The sequence below is a fragment of the Symphodus melops genome, assembly GCF_947650265.1.
Source record: "Symphodus melops genome assembly, chromosome: 19".
NCBI lineage: Eukaryota > Metazoa > Chordata > Actinopteri > Labriformes > Labridae > Symphodus > Symphodus melops.
This window is the reverse complement of record NC_136709.1, coordinates 15,905,697-15,918,976: the sequence shown is the minus strand read 5'-3', so window position 1 is coordinate 15,918,976 and position 13,280 is coordinate 15,905,697. Positions and strand designations below refer to the sequence as shown.

At 41.5% G+C, this 13,280-nt stretch overlaps 1 protein-coding gene across 2 annotated transcripts; it reads right to left on the bottom strand.

Annotated features, from left to right (window-relative positions):
* Positions 1-561: 561 nt before the first annotated feature.
* On the bottom strand, positions 562-12,794 carry usp40 (ubiquitin specific peptidase 40). 2 transcript variants are annotated; one of them, XM_079369189.1, is made up of 30 exons: positions 12,068-12,794; positions 11,457-11,524; positions 11,249-11,362; positions 10,289-10,453; positions 9,625-9,771; positions 9,294-9,437; positions 9,059-9,187; positions 8,686-8,802; positions 8,354-8,461; positions 8,072-8,269; positions 7,793-7,931; positions 7,042-7,123; positions 6,696-6,867; positions 6,511-6,595; positions 6,349-6,419; positions 5,847-6,256; positions 5,629-5,773; positions 5,473-5,524; positions 5,036-5,089; positions 4,727-4,815; positions 4,464-4,550; positions 4,181-4,279; positions 3,715-3,789; positions 3,423-3,620; positions 3,051-3,169; positions 2,888-2,953; positions 2,558-2,768; positions 2,337-2,432; positions 2,154-2,248; positions 562-1,998 (listed from the first exon to the last, which is right to left on the bottom strand). In XM_079369189.1, the coding sequence occupies exons 1-30, from the start codon at positions 12,276-12,278 to the stop codon at positions 1,890-1,892; spliced, it is 3,855 nt and encodes a 1,284-aa protein (XP_079225315.1). In that variant the 5' UTR covers positions 12,279-12,794; the 3' UTR covers positions 562-1,889. The 2 variants fall into 2 exon arrangements, with proteins under 2 accessions (XP_079225315.1, XP_079225316.1); XM_079369190.1 differs by having other exon boundaries at positions 7,793-7,928.
* Positions 12,795-13,280: the final 486 nt, after the last annotated feature.

The window sequence follows — 13,280 nt, the reverse complement described above, 5'->3', positions numbered from 1 at the left end:
GGCGTCAAAGCTGATTGATTGTTCGAAACGCTTCGACAGCGTCGATTGGTCAAAGCAGAATGTCCGCTTAACATTTTGAGAAACTGTAGTAATTTAAAAAGGAAAATACTAACATCTTATCTTAGATTTCTTCCGGTATCTCTGTGTTCATATTGGAAGAACTTTGTTTAACTAGCGTCGAAACACTCCACTCATATGTAAAAGGCAGAACATTTTTCAAAGCAATAGATGGATACTTTACTGATCCCGAGGGAAATTCAATATCAAACGAGTATTTTTTTTTTTTAAATTCTGTTTGATAAAAACCTGATTTTGAACACAAATATTCTTTCTGGTTTAAATATAAAATGTAAGTCTTGGTCCCGTTTGCTGTTCACTATTAACCAAGGCTAATTATATGATTGATAATTATATAAAAAGTACATTTTAATTACTGATGCACAAATTAATATTGACAACGGCTGTAAATGTTGGATCTCATACAAGTAGGATGGTAGGAGATTGGCAAGTTTACCAATTTCCTCCATGGGAAGAAAAAAATAAAGTAGAAATAGAACTATATTCTACAAATCACCACTTGATACTTTTATTGTTGATAACAATTCCTGCAGATATCAGATATTCTCAGTCATTACACAGTAGATGAGTCCTGACAAATAACCCAAAGGTGTAATCAACACTAGTTATTAATACAATATAATACAAAATTAAACATCACTGTACTCATGTTGTACAAAAACAAGGCTAATAAGAAAACACACAAAAAAATAATTGGCACTCATCAAGGCCAGATTATAATATTGAACAAATCCTCCAATCAATAAGGAAATTATTGAGACTACCTCCACAAGATTTGAATTACCTAGAAGGATCATTTTACTTCCCTGAAGTTCAAATATAGTGCATGCAAATTAAACATCTCTTGTCCCAAAAGAAAAACTCTGGGATACAAACTGTTGCGTAATAAAGGAGGATAATTCATACAGTGGTGTCTCCACTTACTAAGTTAATCATTTATAAGAGACCGTTTATAAATGGAAGTAAACAAAGGCAGATGCCATAACCATTTATCGCACTGTGCGCACTGTAGTTCACCCTAACAGATCAGGGGCTCGAACTGTTCGAGGACAGGAAATGAAAATGATGAAGGAAAGTAAGACCATGGTGGGGTTAAAAGTGAGCGGGCAGCGGAGGTAGAGTCAGAGAGGTAGAGAGTGAGGTAGAGAGGACACAGCAGCTCGAAAGCTTCTCCACGTTAAGGCGAAACTCTCCTCTCCTTGATCAACCCTAAACACGCCAAAAACATGATCAAGGTAACAACCGTTTTGTTCCAATGACGAGTTGTTGTGATGACTTGTTAGATAGCTCAAAATTTAAGAGGCTACAAGTTGATTGCTATAGAACAGTATCTATGAAAGAGACTCCTTTTAGAAGACGTTGTCAGTTTATAAACTACTAACCCTTAAAAGCCCTCAAAGTAAAATTGTGTGTTCTCTGGGCTGATACTTTGAGTATGAGGTTGTAAATTCGTTACTATTATGTTCAGTGAAAAATATCTGGCTCCGACGAAGGCCACACCCTCTCTAAATATCCTTTGAAATATAAAAAAACTTTGAAGATTGTAGATGGAGGAAAATGGCAGTTGCAGTAATATCACATAGAAGTAATGGAAACGACAGTCGACTGGTACTTACCACAAATTATATTCTTTCTGTCAACAAATCAGGCAGATAGAAAAGTGTTAATTTAAATTTGAACATTCAAGGAGAAATAGAGTTAAAAGACATGGCATGAGATTCCCATGTGTAGATTGTTCTAAATGCGGGGGGGGGGGGGGGCAGCTTTTGTAGGTAGTTCTGATTTGTCCATGCACCCATGAAAGCAGGGTGCTATCTGAAGACCCCAACGTTGATCGACAGCGCTACCTCTGGTTTCCTAGATTTGGTCTGCCCACTCTTCTTCTGCGGTCCAACACGGTCACAGCTTGCAGTCTCCCCTCTGAAAAAAATAAAACTTTTTACAACATGGACTTTCTGACATGGTGTTGATGCTGTATACAGATTCAGAGCTACAGTATTAAATCACTGTAGCCCGAAGATATTTGGTCAACATGTTTCCCTGAAGCTGCATGTGTCACAGTTCAGAAGCCCCACCCTTTCCTGCATTCCTCTGCCTGTGCTCTGAACATCTGCTGGAGCTGCTCGTCCTCCAGGGTGACAAAGTCCCTGTTGTTGTCAATCAAGAGATTCTGGGGAGAGATAAAATCACTTCTTTCACATTTCTTCAGCAAATAAAAAATAACTTTGATTTTTAAATCAACCACATCAAGTGAATACCTTGATGCCAATTGTGTCAGCGTCTTTAAGGTGGAATGGTGCTCCAAGTAGGGATTCTGCCCTTTTCTTCTTTTTCTTTTTTGAAACCTGCTGATTCTAGAAATACAAACACAACATATAATTATTAACTAATAATGTGGTCATGTGTTAGCAAACCACACAAGAACACTTAAGTGATTTCCCATCTAACAACAAGCCAGTTGTATTCTTTTCCCTTTTACCCAGTTTGAGATTTCTTCCCAGGTATGTTTGTCTTTCTGGTATTTGGCCAGCAGAAGCGAGTCAGGGGAGAGGCCGTAGTGTGCAGCCAAACAGGTGCGTAGAGAGCGTGGAGAAGAGTCGCGGGATGCATCCCAAACCAGCTCCTCTGGAGGGTAGTAACACCTCTCCCCTGGTATTCCCATTTTAATGTTCAGCAACACCTCTTTGGGACTTAGGAAAATAAGACAAAAAAAACAAAACTTAGCTGTAAAATAATACAAGGACAATCACATGGAGGGATAATACTAAACATGTGTCAAACTGAAAACTGGGGACATCTCAAACCTTACCCAAGATCTTCCTCCTTTAGTAGCTGTTGCATGCACAGGTCTGCACCACTGGCCAGCTTCAACTTCCTGATTAGGGGAAAACACCAAAACAAGACTCAAAACTTGATCTGGTGGCAGCAATAGACACAAAGGAATAAACGCTGATACGCGATGGTGTTTCTACCTGAGTGTGAGTTGTTGACCTCGGAGGATACGTGCCAGTCTCTGTCCCTCAAGCTGCCACACACGCATGAACGCAGTGGTTGGCATGCACAAATGCTGAAGTGCTGGAAGTGTCAACACCTGATGTAGTAGAGAAAGAGGAAATGGTAAGTAAGGAATAAATAGTTCCCCTCAACCAGCATAATGTAAACACATTAAGTATTTGTCCCCGGGGCCTGGACTACAAAGTAGGATATAGTTATCGAAGTGACTTCAGGGTGAACTCTGCACCTTGAATAAAGTCAATCTGTGTAGTCCAGATTTGAACAATTACTTCACAAAGCAAACAAAAATCAACTACTCCTTTTATTTACACATAATCTTTAAACACTACCTGAGTCTTGAGATCCTCCAGAGTGGCCTCGTCTGAGAGCTCCACCTCTCCGACACTTCTCAGAGGAGCAGAGTACGTTTCACCCGAAGTCACCAACTCCAGACTTTGCTCCTCGGAGTGGCCGTTGTTGGTGAATTTAAAATCTGCAGAGTTGTTTCTGGGATCCAGATAGAGCCACACAGATAGCTTGAGGAAGCCCTGACAGAAAAGGAAATAGAAGCGGGCTCAAAAAAAAAGGTGGGAGCTCTCGTGTGTGATCGCTTCTCAAGGGAGAACCAAAACACTTGAGTACCTTTGGAGGAAGTTGTCCTTGTGTGACGACCAATGTGTCTCCATTACTGATCTTCAGCTCTGACAGAGGAGCATCCTGAGAGGAAAAGTTCACTTTTAATAACAGCTTACACCCAAGAACCCAAAATGTCTGATGAGCAGTCTTTCCTTTCGAGGTGCATTAATGTTTTTGCTATCTATCAAACTCAACTACCCGTTTTTTTTCTACAGACTTGCAGAGGCAGATCTTTTTGAAGATTTGACAAAAGCTGATTGGATTATTTCAAACAATAGCCACATTTTTGTTGCGTCATACATAGGAAAGTGTCGACACAGTCAAGGAAATTAGTTGAACTTAGATGGTGCAAGAAGACATTTAGAAAGTAAGTTTAATAATTAATACTAACCATTAAGTGCAAACCACCAAAAACACATCTATAAATGGTTGATGGATGAGATATTTTTCCCCACTATAAGCAGCTGCTTACCTCATCCATAAGCGCCTCTCCAACCTCCTCACACCAATCGAGCCTCCTCAAGTGCCAACAGCCGTCGAGTCCGACAGCATCCAGCATTGCCATCAGACACTGCAAATAACAATCAATAAACAAAGAAACTGTTGACATGAGCTTGTTTGAATGATTCACTAAATAAGTACAGTAACATTCAAGGGTGCCGTAAAGGGGTGGAAGGTGTAGGGGGCCCAGAAATGTTTGTTTCCACAGAGCCCAGAATTTCTGGCCACACCCCTGGTAACATAGACTCCCTTACCTCTTTGACTGTACAAGTGCTCTCCACAATGATGTCCATCTCCATGCCAGCAGAGGGCGCCGTGTCCACAGAGAAGTGCAAGAAAAGCTGTACAGCAGAGAGTAAAACACAACATCAATCAAGCCTTTCCAACTCTCCTAACTCCAGGTTTAAACCAAAAACAAACAAAAGGAAAGGAAAGGTGCTTAAACGGTTCTGTCACTCTCACCTGCGCGGCTGCGAGTACAAACGATTCACTGAAGGTTCAAATAAAAAAGACACACCTGTGATGCCTTGGGGGCATTTCCCAGACAGAGAGTCAGTGTGGTCATGAGTCGCACCCCTGCATCCCGAACACTCACTTCCTCACACACTGTCAGGTAAAACAAGTACAAAAACACAAACGCACTTTTAGAACGTGTTCGTAACTTTCAACATCAAAGTTAGATGATGAAAAGACACAAAGCAGGCTGGGGAATTACCTCTAAAACATTTATGAGGAGGCAGTATGAAGGTATGCTTAATATTCTGTCAAAATGAGGGGGATTTCCAGTACCATTAAAATCACCTGCAGATAGAGAACGACACATTACCTGGAGGAAGGAGTTTCCCTGTGCTGTCCACCTGTCTCAGACAGTACTGTGCACCTGGTCAGCCAGGGAAAGAAACAGGACACCAATAAAAGAAAATGTCAGACAATAACTAGATTATTAATATGCATTCTGTTTTTTTTATTTTTTTTTTATTACAATCATCCCGTTCAACCTGTTTGGCTTCAAGTGGAAGTATTTTAGTTTTAATGGGATTTGTTTTTACATTTAATAAGAGCCAGTTAAAACTGGATGAGTTTTCGAGGTCATGTCTCATCACTTCTTGCACATATGTCTCGTTTCCTTGAGTTGAGACAGATTGTTTTTCCCTAAACCTGAATGAGTACAGGCCTATCACACGTTTATCTAAATATCGGCTGGGATGATCTATTGAGGCTTTTTGGAAAATAAGCAACAGTGCGTCACACTGAGGTGCTTGCCTGAGTGTAGCTGCAGCTCCTCTATGGCCCTCTGTTTCACCTCAAACAGCAGCTGGAAGAGAAACATTACAGTTATGGATGTGCTTCAACGTAAAGACAAAGACAGACCACCAGACAAAAAAAAACAAAAAAAACAGCAGCAATACATTTACTGACCATATTTCCTGTAGCAGGAACCTTGATCTTGAGTCTCTCCTCTTCTTTCTCCCCCTCTCCTCCTTGTGGTTGAAACTCCACCTGGAGCCAGCGGCAGTCAGAAGGTGTAGTCACAGTGACAACGTCTCCGTTTAGAGTGAACATGCTGAACGAGAAGACGCGAGTTAAACACCCACCGTAAGAAAACAACATGAACAATCATTGAAGAAGATTTTCACCTGCAATCGAAGGACTGAGGCTCCAGCACCAGCAGCGCGTCCCCGTCCTTCAGCGACAGCTCTTTTAATGTCCGCTGCATGTCATCGGGGGGAAACACCCGCCAACCGCTTGCCCCTCCTCCCTCTCCTGCCCCGTGTTCTTCTCTCTTCCCTCCCTTGTGCTTCTGACACAGAACACTCTCATTCGGCTCCCCCAGCGCCTCCCTTACCTCCCCAAGTGTTACAGCACCTGCAAAACCTCTGGCCTCCCTTTTCAGCCCCGGCCCCCCACTTTCAAAACCTCCAGATCCCACCACACACTCCATCCCTTCCTCCACCTGCAGATCCCCGTCATCCCCGAAAAAGGGACGGACCACAGTCAGCAACACCGGCTCCCACTCTGCTCCTGTCAGGACAGTTGCACCACACACCTGCAGAGATGAAATGACAGGAAACAAATCAAAATCAGATTTAGGATAAGACTACAAGAAATGTTCTTACATGTGTTTTAAACTTTTCTCACCTCTCTGCCATTCCACACAAACAGATCAGTGTTTGTAGAAATGCCTGCGCTGTACAGGGAAACACTGTCATCTGTAAATACAGAATGACAACATGAATATAGTTACATATTATATATATATATTCCTTCCTCTTCAGAGTATTTCATATGGAAGTGTCTCACCTGTTAAAGTGTTGTAGAGGTGCAGACCGGCAGGGAGACTCTTAGCCACAGTTAGAGCCATGTCTCCTTCCCAGAGTTCCTGCATCTACAAAAACACAAACAAAAAGTAGCATCTCTCGGCCATCCTCATCACTACCCAACACAACTTCTTTTTTTATTATTTTTTTAATTAGGTGCTTAGTTACCTGATAAATTGCTAAACGGAGATCTCCCACAGTCTTTCTGCGGTCGAAACTCAGAGTGGTGCTCCCATTCTGCTCCTTACTGACTGGCTGCAGGGCTCCGTTCTCCAGCCTGTAACTGGGTGCCAGGTGGAGCCGGAGCTCCACAGTGTTATTGGTGGCTTCAAACTCCTCACTGTAACAGAACACAGAGATAATCATAATGATCCTTAAAGAACAACAAATGGTGTCTTTTTTCCTTGCTGATTAGGGTTCGTCTCAATGATAACATGCGTGAGTCAGAAACTACTAAAGAGCTCAAACACTAAATATGATGAAACCAGACAGCTGAGTGTGTTTGTGTCTGTACCGTATTTGTTGAATCCTTTGGTTCTCCTCCTGAGCCATTTGGACGAGATGAAGAGGGACTTTGTACTGAGGATTATTCAAGGCTGGGAATATAGGAAAAATATGTTAGATTAACAAACTTCCCAACGTTAACTTAATTAAAAAAACCTTTTTTTGTTATTTGTCATTAATAATAGAACAAAAGGAACTTCTGTAAATATATAAACAGAGCTGTATGAAATTAGACAAATCCTGAGAGAACAAAGTGACAACGTAGGGACAAAGATAGAACAGGAAATAGAAATGTAACCAGAGCAGTTTAAAAACTGATGTAAAAGAATAAAATGATGAAGACTAAATAAGAAGCAGAAGGCGGTTGTGGTACTTGGCATTATAGAAGACAGCTTAAGCTGTTTTCAAATACGCTCCTCTACATCGAGATCATTTCAGGAGGACTGCTGCAGATATTCTCCTGACCTGGCTGTTCACATACTGTTTGCTCCTATACTATTTCTGTCAGGCAGGAGAGGACCGGGGGATTATCCTGAGGCAAGACGTGACAGAAGAAAAAAAAAAAAAAAAACGATACTAAAGTCGCTGACGAGGCAACGGAGTCCGCTATACGACACTAAAATGAGAATATTTGGCTTTATGTCAATGATACTTGTAGTACGTGCACCGAGCTCATACTGCAGCAGCCACAGTAATGGACGTCCCTTTCTCTCTCTCTCTCTCTCTCACACACAGATGAAGTCAAACGTGGTGTCCATTACCTTCTCTGGGCCTGTGCAGCTGTGTTTTTCTGTAGAACAGCATGTATGCGCTCTCTTTGCCTTGGAACTGCTTCTCTATGTCAGACTCCCTGATGGAGGTGACCGAGGAGTCGTTCAGGTCAAACCAGTGGCTACCCTGCTGACAGACGGGAAGAAAGCACCATGAGAAACAGGAATCAAAGTGATCACACAAAGTGCGTAACAAAAATCATCGCAAAAAACAGAATCAGGTCAGTGTATTTTTTTTTTAAATTTAGATGTTGACTGCTGCTTTAATACTTCTTGTTCAGGCTCTGGCTTCTGTTCCAGTTCTGTCTGCTCAGCAGCTTCACAGTCTGAGGGTAATGATGGGTCTGAGTTAGGGGTTTGCTCTGCTGGGCTGGGGGGCTCTGTCACAGGGCTGGGCGGGTTGGCCTTCAGAGCCACTCGAGTACCGCTTGACACCAACATGAAAACATCACTGTGGGACTGCAGAAACTACACAACAAAAGAGCAAAAAAGGTAAATAGACATCAATTAAGAGTCAAACAAAAAAAACAAGGGTCAGAAAACAAGACGTACCTTTCCAATAGGACCATAGTGCTTTCTGAACTTCTTGCTCCAGGATGAACCGATCTTATCCATGAGTTTCTGTCCAAGCTGATCCAACAGGACACTCTTTGATGGCTCCTAGTGTACAAGAAGGGAACAACACCTCACTTGGACATCAACGCTGACTCAACAATGAAAAAGGCGAGTTTGACGCTTCAGCTAATCTATACTAAATGATTCAAGATAAAAAAATAAAAAAAAACCTAACATAGTGACAGAAAAAGACCTTTGGCTGAGGCTCAGTATCCTAAAATCATTCACACCAATAAGACTCACATAAAGTCATGTGTAAGTGCTCATACCTGGGCAATAACAGCAGTAAGAACAGACAAAGGGTCATCCTCGTGTAGCTTTGGCTCACATGCTTCTTTGACCTTCTCCTGGACTTTCTTTTGAGTCTTGGGTTTGCACTCCTCCTCCTGACAAAGAAGCACAGACGTGTTGCCTTAACCAACACACACCTTTAAAAGACATGCAGTTGTTGTGGTTTTGTGAAACCCTTTTCATGCCTGACAGAAACACAAGTCAAAGAACGTCAGCAAATCTACACATGACCAGTTATATTAAATACATGAAGCAAATGGTAAAGTCTCCTGAGGTATCTGTCTTTCAAAAAGCAACAGACAGTTTCTTTTTTTGATCAAACACAGATATATAATCTTATCTTTTACCCACCTGCGGCTCCCATTTGCCAAGCTGGTCAATGTCCCTGATATAAGCATGATAGTGTCCACCATAACAGCCGCCCTTATGGATGATCACAGAGAACAGATCATACGTGAAATCAGAGTCCTCTCCATCAGCCTGTAAGGAGAAACACAAATTGATAGTAAGCTTTTCAAGACCTCTCTTAACATGCTGAATACTTTCAGGATAAAGTAAAGAAAGTTTAAGTTTAGAGGTCAGGTACCTGTTCACAGAACGGCCGGAGGTTTATGGTTAGGGGGAAACTGTAGCGTCCAGTCTCCTTGTATCGCTCACATTTGTTGAAGTCGAAGCTGAATCTCAGGAGAGACATGGTCATGAAGGGAGGGAGCTTCTTCAGCTTGGCAGACTAAAAAGCAGAAGAGATCAAGTGAAGGTATTTTTAATGGAAGAAAATCATTAATTGACTAGTTTGAACCTTTGCCTCTCCTGAAATGTTTCTTGGAAAGTTTTCAAAAAGGAGAATGTGAATCCGCTCTGATATTGACTGCATCATAAATGTTTGTTGACACAGTGAAGCAGTAGCTGGTTCTGACCTTGGCGGCAGTGACCAGCCTGTCACACCCGGCACAGCGGTACAGGTTGTTGCCCTCAAACATCTCCTCCTCCACAAACATGTTCCACAACGCCTCCTCCAGGCTGGACACGCCGCAAACACACACCGTTAGGTCCAGGAAGTCCTCCTAAAGAACAAAGACGTAAACATAGATTATTAAAATGGCTTCCGGGAGTTGAGCTATCATCAACATGTTGGGCTAGCAAATGAAGCTGAGGTTCGCTGGCTCGCTGCAGTTCAGCAGCGCTGAATTGACATGGCTTTGGTGTCTCAGAAATGTTGGCTGACGGAGTAATTTACAAGCAGCAAGCTGAGCCTGAAGAGCTTTTAAGATTGTTTCCACTAACACAGTACAATAATATTTAAGCTAGCTAGTGATTTGCGTGCAGGGCATGAAACTTGAGATAAATCCACAACTTGTGATGAGAAACCAAGAAAGACAGTTCCATATTCAATCCTAAGTTTTTATATCCATGTTATTTACACATAGACAACACAGTGTCATGTTAACTGTTTGAGAACTGTAAGAGTAAGCCTTAACAACGGAGGCAAAGACACACATGCATCCTCGACTTCATTTGATAAAAATAATGTAACTTCAGACTTAAAGCGGGTCAGACAATCACATGCACACATGGACACACCTGTCTCTGGCTGACGTTACCACACTCTTTGCAGACGATGCTGTTGACAATGGTCCCGTGGTACAGCCGGTGGATTAACGTACTACCGGAGGTGTCCACAAGAGAGTGCTCCAACGCACTGAACAGAATCCTATTCAGCTCCTGAACGTCGTGCTGATTGGTTCCCTGAAAACAGAACAGCAGGAACAAATGAGGAAAAACATGACCGCTCCATACTTTGCACTAATACTTTTCTACACTAACTTTTTGTTTTAACAGCATATAGTTTTTGTTATCATGAAAGGCATGTAAGCCACATACAGTACTAACCAGAGATTATCAACACTTCCACCGATGCACATCAGTAAAAGTTTACAGAAAAGGGTTGAAAAACAAAACAAGTACACCACCTGCTTGTTTTATTTCTATTAAATTATTCCCAGAGCCTTTTTAAATTATTCTTGAGGGAAATGCATTTTGGGACAACAGTACAACTAGATTTAGAAAGAGACTTTATTGAGTCTCTTTAAAATCATAAACGAGCTGTATGTTTCTAATCATAGTTTACTTTGAACCAACCCATTGTATACCTCCACTTTTCAGCATCGGTGTCTATTTTTATTTGCATGTGCAATTTCTCTTGGTTTGTACTGAAGTCAAACTTTCGATCATAATAGTTTTGGAGTTCTGCTTCAAGTTTAATCACATCTCTATATGTACGGGCTCGACCTGGAAAAGGAGGTGATACACGCCTGGAGGCAAATTCTGTGAATGTTTCTGCCTATTTTCTGTCGGTGTTTTTTATTTGCATGGCTGCAGCTGGAATCTCTCCAGACAACATTAAATACCGATCCTAACCCATGTTAGAAATCCAATTTGTACATTTTAGCACGCATGTCCTGATTTGACTGGAAGGTAAATCCTTTACTAGAAAAGGAAAAGGGTAACCTGAGCTCTCTCATAAAGATAATGGACACAGACCTCACTGCTGTTCCAGCCAAAACTGTCAGTAAGGCTGGCCGTGGAGGCACTCTGCTGGTCCACCAGCAGCAGGCTGGCAAACAGTCTCTGCAGCTCCAGTGGGATCACTCTGACCTGAGGAGAGAAAGAAGTTCATTATGCATCATAAAAAAACATCATAAAAAACACTGAAGACGTTATATTATTTATGTGGAGTAAAACCACTTACCTTGGCTTCTGGTTTCTCTTTGTCTTCCAGACATCCTAATGCTTCTGAGCCCAAACTAAACAGCTCCTCTGTAAAGACGCAAACAAATTAAAAACAATAAATAAATACATCTTGTAGATTAATGTCTTCTGGTTCAACAATGCCATCATCAATCTGAACCCACTACAGTCCCCAAGAGGGGGATCTGCCTACGGTCAGTCCTCTTTCTCATACAAAGCCACAAAAGAATGGAACAATATCCCCCATTAACTAAAAGTACAGACTGACTTCCATCCGTTTTCACAACACATCAAGAATCACGTGCTCATTATTTTATTCTCCTTCATGCGTTTCCTCTTAATACTCAGTATTTTAACTTTAACAATGCAAACTGCATTTATTTCAAATGCAGCCTTTGTGTGGAGTCTTAGCGTATGTGTATTGTGATATGATGAGGATGTATTTGTTGTATTGTATTATGTATGTGTTCTGTGTTGACCTGCCCAGGGACTGCAAATAGAAATGAGCAAACTATAATCTGGTATAAAGCATCTTCTCTCTTTTTTTTGTACATGGTCCCTGACACAATAAACTAATGAACTAAACTATGAAGCAATGCAAGCTCTGCCTACCTCTGAACTCTGGGGTGAACAGCAGGGTCTGGAGCAGAGAGTTGAGGTAACATGTGCCCCCCTGGTTCTTGATGCCCGACAGCTTTGCTTGACCCCGAGGCGGAGGTGGCTCAGAACTGGAGGCTGCTCCCCCCTTTGTCATTCGGCCCTTGGAGGAGGTCGACGAGGGAAAGTCTTCCTCCTCCTCTTCCTCGAAAAGATTCCCAAACATGCCGTGTCAGTTATGTGCTCTATTTTTCTCTCGGTTTGGCTGGGAGGTAAAACACGCGTGTTAGCTCTGCCGATGTGCCCTCTTGCTATCTCATCTTGGTCTTCCCGAGTTCTCTGTTGACGATGGCCGGACTGACTCTGAAATAAGAGGACTTCACGGGGCTAAACATAGCGACAATTACCTGATGATTGTGCGTTGGACTCACAGTCACGTATGTGGCTAGTTTAACACGCTAACAAAAGGTGAATGAAAGGCAGTGTGACGAGCAGCTTGACAGCTCAGCGAAAATAGAAAAAAATCTGACACTCTGACTGACACTCTGACTCACGTCGACTTACCGAGACACTACTAACAGTTTTAATTGACTTGCACCTCGGTGTAGCCGCTGACTCTGACGCTTTCTCTCTCCGACTGTCTTAAAACAGTTAACAAACGAAACGTAAATAGAAACGCCGTCGGTGAACAGTAGGCAGCCATGTTTGTTCCTGGCAGAATAACTGTGCGATGCATTGTGGTACTTGTAGTATCACACTCGGGGTTTCCAAACCTACTCGAAACTGAAAGAATTGAACAACATTTTATTAATTTACTTTTTTTAAGGGTTGGCATTGCGTGAAATAGCCACTCACTTGTGGATAATATCATAACTTTTTTCAACCTAGTGAACGGCTGAAGATGACGCTGATTTTTTTTAATGCCTTTTATTATTTATATTTTTAAATTTGATTTTACTATGGTCACTGCTGTTTTATGTATATTATGCAATTTTTTTGTTTTGTGTTTTATGCTAATTTTATTTAGCAAGAAAGTACTTTGAGCTTCATACCTGTATGAAAGGTGCTATACAAATAAAGCATATTATTGTTATTATTATGAACCATGACGAGTATGGCTTTATTTTATTTAAGTAATTAACTTCCGCTCTATAATAGCGCTGTTTTGTTTTTGTTTGTTTTTTTGTTTTTTATTTATATTTATTTTGAATATTTCAAGCTAAGTCTA

What these genes read in the sequence shown, in the direction of transcription:
- usp40 (XM_079369189.1), bottom strand. Translation starts at nt 12,278, where the DNA reads ATGTTTGGGAATCTTTTCGAGGAAGAGGAGGAGGAAGACTTTCCCTCG. An exon ending in TTGGCTGGAACAGCAGTGAG is followed by an intron (nt 10,454 to 11,248) that starts GTCTGTGTCCAT and finishes TTCTGTTTTCAG; the next exon opens with GGAACCAATCAGCACGACGT. An exon ending in TTGGCAAATGGGAGCCGCAG is followed by an intron (nt 8,803 to 9,058) that starts GTGGGTAAAAGA and finishes CTTCTTTGTCAG; the next exon opens with GAGGAGGAGTGCAAACCCAA.